At 56.5% G+C, this 6,031-nt stretch overlaps 1 protein-coding gene across 1 annotated transcript in view; it reads right to left on the bottom strand.

Annotated features, from left to right (window-relative positions):
- Positions 1–511: 511 nt before the first annotated feature.
- Positions 512–6,031, bottom strand: part of NUP188 (nucleoporin 188) — a 43,089-nt gene continuing 37,569 nt past the window's right edge. Inside the window, exons 34-44 of the mRNA XM_081151835.1 lie at positions 5,603–5,784; positions 4,290–4,490; positions 4,028–4,120; positions 3,474–3,632; positions 3,053–3,190; positions 2,391–2,465; positions 2,074–2,307; positions 1,809–1,940; positions 1,470–1,543; positions 1,213–1,342; positions 512–1,107 (exon numbers count right to left, since the gene is read on the bottom strand). Of these exons, the coding sequence (XP_081007961.1) occupies positions 931–1,107; positions 1,213–1,342; positions 1,470–1,543; positions 1,809–1,940; positions 2,074–2,307; positions 2,391–2,465; positions 3,053–3,190; positions 3,474–3,632; positions 4,028–4,120; positions 4,290–4,490; positions 5,603–5,784 (1,595 nt within the window). The 3' untranslated portion in view covers positions 512–930. The remainder of the gene's footprint in view (positions 1,108–1,212; positions 1,343–1,469; positions 1,544–1,808; positions 1,941–2,073; positions 2,308–2,390; positions 2,466–3,052; positions 3,191–3,473; positions 3,633–4,027; positions 4,121–4,289; positions 4,491–5,602; positions 5,785–6,031) is intronic.

Here is a 6,031-nt window from a genome sequence, read left to right as displayed (position 1 = left end):
GTCCTCACAGGTGAGGGAAGGTCAGAAAGTTCCCTCCTCTAGGTTCTGTAATGGACAAGTAGCCACACAGGGACTCTAGCTCAGGAAAGTGATTCTAGAAATTTCAAATGGTGGGTCTGGGCTACAAGTCTGGTTTTGGATTAAGGCTCTTGGCCACGCCCACCCATGATCAGCCCCCCCCAGGAGGCCCAAGGAGAGTCAGGCAGGGGCCCAACTACAAATAGAGGAGGGAGCAGAGCTTCAAGGCCACACCCAAGGACGAGCTTGCCAGCTGGTAGAAGGATGTGTGTGTGGCAGGCGTGGGGGGACAAGACCTGGGCGGGCCAAGGAAGGGAAAATCTGAATCCACACAGCACCCCCCCACGAACATTCATGGCGGGGTGTTAGTCAACCGTCAAACTTTCCACCTTCCCCGAACCTCCACTCCTCTCCTGGGCCCCTGCCTAGGAAGACTTCTGGGCACTGAGAGCTGGCTAGCCATTCCTGGGCTTTGAAGGCGCACATCACACGGTTGTATATAAACAGTACTTTAATATTTGTATAAATAGACCACAGTATTACCAAAAAAACTGCAAGAACAGCATGGAAAACATTTAAAACCCGTGCACACAGCCCCTCCTGGCCACACGCAACACTGGCTCCCCATCTCTCCCCTGGGCCGAGGTTAAGTGCTCTGGGGAATGCTTGAAGGAAAGGATACACCTCTGGGGCTCTGGGGCACTGGGAAGGTGACGAGTGTGCACAGCAGACTTGTGGCTCCCTGCCCCTGCTGCTGACCTCTTGATCTATTACAAAATAATGCCAGTGTGCGGGTGGTTGGGGTTGTGGCTACTCAGGAGAGGGTGACAGGACCTGCTCAGGCCCCAACAGGCCCCGTCAGGCTGCTGGGCGGGCTGGTGGAGAACGGCAGGAGGGCCGCATGCCACTGCCCTATCTTTGCACGTGCCGGACGAAGGCCTGCACTAGCTGGATCAGTGGCTCCTGACTCTCAGGGCTGGCCTTGGAGAGAGAGGTGGACTTGCCCTGAGGCGAGAGGAGGATGCCAGCAGCAGGGGAGCTAGGGGCTCCCCTGCGGAAGTAGCGCGAGAGGCTGGAGAGCAGCGTGCTCTGTGAGAGAAAAAGCAGCCTGATGAGGCCCAGCACCCCCCCACCCTTGGGCTGGGGCTTCCCCACTGTGCCCCCCTCCAGTCAGGACCCCCTATCCCTTCGTACCAACTCTGAGCTGAGCTCCTGTTTCATCCGCTGTTTGTCCCGGGGGTGCACAGCTGGGTCCCTAAGGTAACGCATTGCCTGGGAGATGAGCAGGTAGAAGCAGTTCTCCATGGTAAACATCAGGAGGGACCTGGGGCGGGCAGGGTTGGCACAGTTGCAGAGGGCCACGCTGGCAGGAGTCAGGTGGGCCACTGGGCTAGGAGAATAGCTAACCGATGACTGCCCAACCCCAGACCCAACTATAGGAGGGCTCTTACTTCAGTGTTCGGGTCCCTTCTGCCTGTGTGCTGAGCCCCACAGCCTGAGTGAGGGGCTCCTTTTTCTTATCCAGCTGGAGGAAAAGGAAGACAGGGTAATAAACACACGAAAAAACAAATCCAGGTAGCAGTGGCCACTCCGACTCACTGAGAGCTTCCTACTTGGCAGGTCCTGCACTAAGCAATCGTATAAGTTACTCAGTTCTCACCATAATTCTCAGCAGAAGGAGGCTCTACCACACTCCTCTTACGATAGGAATGAGCTCAGAAGGCCAGGTAAACATGCCAAGGTCACAGTCAGGAAGTGGTAAACCGGGACGAAGGCAGCACCCAACTCACCTCTCCGAGCATGTTTAGGGCCACATTCACTGTGGCCAGAAGGGTCCCGAAGGAGGGGGCCACTTCAGAGTCAAAGGTGGGAGTGGTGAAGCTCAGGGCAAACAGGAAGTTGTATTCAGCAAGGTCCAGGGACTGCAAAGCAAGACCAGAGCATTCTAGGGCCTAGCTAGGACCCCAGACAGCTCTCGAGAGAGAGAGAGCAGGGCACAGCCAGGCCTTCGGACCACTGTGGAGGTTGGTGGCGCAGCACAGGGGATGCTGGTACCTGGTCCAGCAGGATCTGGCAGACGTCCGGGGTGAAGTGGCGCAGGGCTGCCAAGGTCCTGCTGAGGATCTTGAGGAGGCTGTACTGGACCACGTGTAAGGCTCGCTGCTCCGAAGCCTCAGTGTCAGCAGTGGCCTGCTTGGAGGAGGAGGAGGAGGGGGCAGCAGGGGCAGCTGTGGGTGGCCGCTGAACTCGGGGGGCAACAGCTGAGGGAACACCGTCTCCATTTTTGTTCTGGAGGAAACATAAGTGGAGATGGAGCACAGAAGCCAGGGTGAGGCGTTCCAGGCAGCCACAGGGGGGAGGGGGGAGGGTACCTGCAGGTAGTGCTGCAGCATCTTCCGGCTGTGCAGGAGGGAGGTGCAGGCCTGGCACAGGTAACCCAGGTTGACCTGCAGCAAACATGGGAGGCTGAGGGGCTTCTCATGATAGCAGCCTCAGCCAACTGACTAGACCAACCACACAGGTCTCTAGGGAATACCACTGTGCTCCTGACTCACTGAGCACCTGCACACTCTGGGTCAACAGACACCTGGACGGCTTCCCAGGGACCCAACTAAAGGCCAGGCACAACATCAGTCTTCAGTCCATAAATAAGCTGGGGATCATCTCCCCATTTTACAGACGAAAAAGGCTTAGAGAGGGAAAGTGACTTGGCCAAGGTCACACACCAGCAAAGCCAGCTGCCAGTATGACTCCAGAACCTGTGTTCCTTCCCTGCCCTGCTCTCTGCGGGGTCCCAGCTTCAGACCTCTTCCTAAAAGTGCAAACCGAGGTCTGAAGAATAAGGCCCAGGCTTTTCATCTATGAGGCTGCCCTATGCTGGGGAGGGGAACATTTAGCTCCAGAGAAAGCAACATGAAACCATGCCTTGTAAAATTCCCTAAGCAAAATTCACTGAGGTGTCCCCGAGAGTGCCCATTGCACCCCGTCCCCAAACATCTCCCCAGGCCCCTCCAGGAACCCATGTGAGCCCCACCTGGACGTCCCGCAGGAGCTGAGGTAAGTGGAAGTGCCACTCCTTCATGAAGCTGGAGAGCTGCAGAATGAAGCCCACAGTGTGGTCCGCCTCCTCCAGGCATGCCAGGCTCTGCACTGTCCTCACTGCGCTGAGGCACTGGGAGGGGAGAGGAGGGAAAGATGGGGTGATGCAGGGACCCGACATACCTGTCCCGCCCTCCTGTGGGGAGGACAGATGTGGACCCACAAACACTGAAATGGTAGCTCAGCAGGTGGTTTGGCGTTAGGTCTGAGTGAGACCGTTTGCCTCACTTGGCAGAACAACTGCACAGGTTCGCCTGTCAGCCAGTAGTCCGTAGAGCACAGATATGGGGGCACTGACACCCCTCAACTACCAAAGCCTCAAGACCAGAATGGGCCCACCCCTGGTATCCCCTCACCTGTAAGGTCCGCTCCTGGTGAACACCCATGAAGTCCAGGGCCTGGGTCAGGAAGTTGTAGCGCAGAGTTCTAAGGAGCCGTGCCATCAGAGACATGGACAGGCGATAGACCCCTGGCCAAGAGGGGGCATCCAGGGACTTCCTAGAGGTGCTAGGTGTCTAAGACAAAAATGGGAGACAACATCAGGACACGGTACCAAGCAACCCAGCTGACAGGCACAGCAGGGCCTCCATGAGGCACAGCAGCTAACCTCCTGGTGGGTATGATCGCTGCCTGGAGACCAGCAGGACCAGAGAGGGTCCAAGGCCAGCAGTGACAAAGAAAGTACTAGGCAGAAATAGAAGAATCCTAGGTTTTAGACTAAGGTCTGCCACTAACTAGCTGTGAGTTTCTCCTGCTGGAGGTGAGTGGGGCAGGGAGGAGTCCAGTCATCAGTGCAGTCCATGAGCCACTAAAGAGAGCAACTTCCGGGGCAAGTGAAGGGGCTACAGGGGCACTTCTCCGCTGGAAGTGGTCTGGCAGTCCAAGCCGCCTGGCAGGCCATGGCACTCACCTGCACTGTCCCATTGGTGCTGAGCTGGTACACACTCAGGAGGGGCAAACAAATGCTCTGGGTGATGCCGGCTCCAGCCACTGCTGTGGCTCCCTGGGAGGAAAGGACATGGAATGAAATGGGACCTGTCCTTGCAGCCGCCCGCCCAGGGCAGGGGGAGCTCTCAGGGCAGACCAGAGCTTTTGGGAGAAACACAAATAGTGCCAGAGCCTGCCCAGCACAGTTCTGGGAGGCTCCCTCCTGCCCTGGGCTTGCCGCCTACCTGCTGGGTGCGAGCCAGGGTGAGCAGCAGGTGCAACGCCGCCTCGGTGAAGTGCAGGTTCTGCTTCATACGCAGGCTCACCTCCAGGGTGGTGAAGAGGGTTGGAAGGACGGGGAGCCTGCGGGTCACCTGCAGCCACAGGTCACCATCCTCGTCCACCTCGCACAGCTCCTTGGCCAGGTGCAGACCCAGGACACACACCTGCTGGGGCCCAGAGGTAAAGGTGGGGCAGAGCAGCAGGGCAGAGGGAGAGGAGAGGCCAGCCAGCCCTGCACCCAGCTCCTGAGACGTGGTCATACGCCTCCTGAGTGAGCTAGGCCGGAGCACAACTCAGATCTCCCCATCCCTGCTCTGCCCCCACACCCGCCTCTCAGGAACTGGCAGCTCCACCCACACGACAGCCACCCTAGGCTGACAGGGCTGCCATGACCTCCCTCCCCTACCACCCAAACTGCCATCAAGCGGTGTCCGTGCTACTCCCTGTCCCACATCTGCTCACTCCACCCAACTCGGCCACCAATGGAATCGGTGCCCCACCCCTGCACTACTGCAATCACCTCCTGAGTGGTCCTCCTCCTGCCTCTCTGGACCCTCCCTAAACAATTCTACCAGTGGCTTTTCAAACATTCCTACCCTGACCACAGCAATAAACACCTTTACACTGTGCCCTGGTATCTACATACTTACATATTTTCATTGAACAATATCTATCCACACACCCTGTAAAGCAGGCTAATATTTTATTCTATGTCATTTTTTAAAAAATGCTGGTCTTCACCAAATGAGCTCATTTCAAGGCCCAGTAAGAGGTCATGATCCACAGTTTGAAAAAGTTTGCTATGGCATCCAGAGGGATCTTTCTAGAGTACAAATCCGACCACTTCCCACCCTTACTTAAAAACCTTAAATCGGTCCTTATTTCAGTGAGGACTCAGATAAAAAAAAGCTGACAAAGCTTCCTGTCATCTAACCCCCAGCTCTCCAGGCCCCACTTCATCTGTGCTCACAACAGCCTGCGTTAGTTAGGTCACCGCTGAAGGGTGCTTCCCCGCAGAGTCTCTAGACTGGGTGAGAACCCCATGCTGTACTTTCTCCCTGCACTTATCCCCTGCAGGACTTGCCACAGTGGACTCCAACACTTCTCTGCAGTCTGAATGGATTAGTTTTCCCCACCAGGCTATGAGCTCTGTAAGTGCAGTGACTGTCCATCTTGTTCACTAATCACCCGTAGGGGCTGGCACAGAGCATGCAGGCCGTTCATACTTGCTGGGTGCATGTGGAAAGGACAGATAGTTTCCCAGATGCGCCCTCACCCCATCACGCTGGTCCTTGTGCCGGGGCCGTGAGCAGTCATCTGTCTCCATGCTGTCCTTGTCCTCTGTGGCACTGCCTGAGACCAGACTGTGACGGGTCTGGTCAAAGAGCGCAACCACCTCCTCTTGGAGGGTTTCACAGACGTTAAGCACCAGCTGAGAGTACTGGGGGATGTCACTCACTGCAGAGCAGACAGGGAGGGAACACGGTCACACTCACCATGCCACCTCTCACTACACACCAAGGTTTCCTTCCCAGGCAGCCAGCTGGGAATATAGTATGGTGCTCAGAGGGAGAATATCTGCCCCATGAGAGGGGAAGAAAAAGAATTTTCCTAAAGACAAGAGTTCTGCCCAGCTGGCGTGGCTCAGCGGTTGAGCATCAACCTATGATACAGGAGATCTTGGTTCAATTCCGGGTCAGGGCAT

The sequence above is a fragment of the Miniopterus schreibersii genome (assembly GCF_964146895.1).
Source record: "Miniopterus schreibersii genome assembly, chromosome: 11".
NCBI classification, from domain to species: Eukaryota; Metazoa; Chordata; class Mammalia; order Chiroptera; family Miniopteridae; genus Miniopterus; species Miniopterus schreibersii.
Note: the sequence above shows the minus strand (reverse complement) of the source record. Positions and strands in the feature narration are given on the sequence as shown.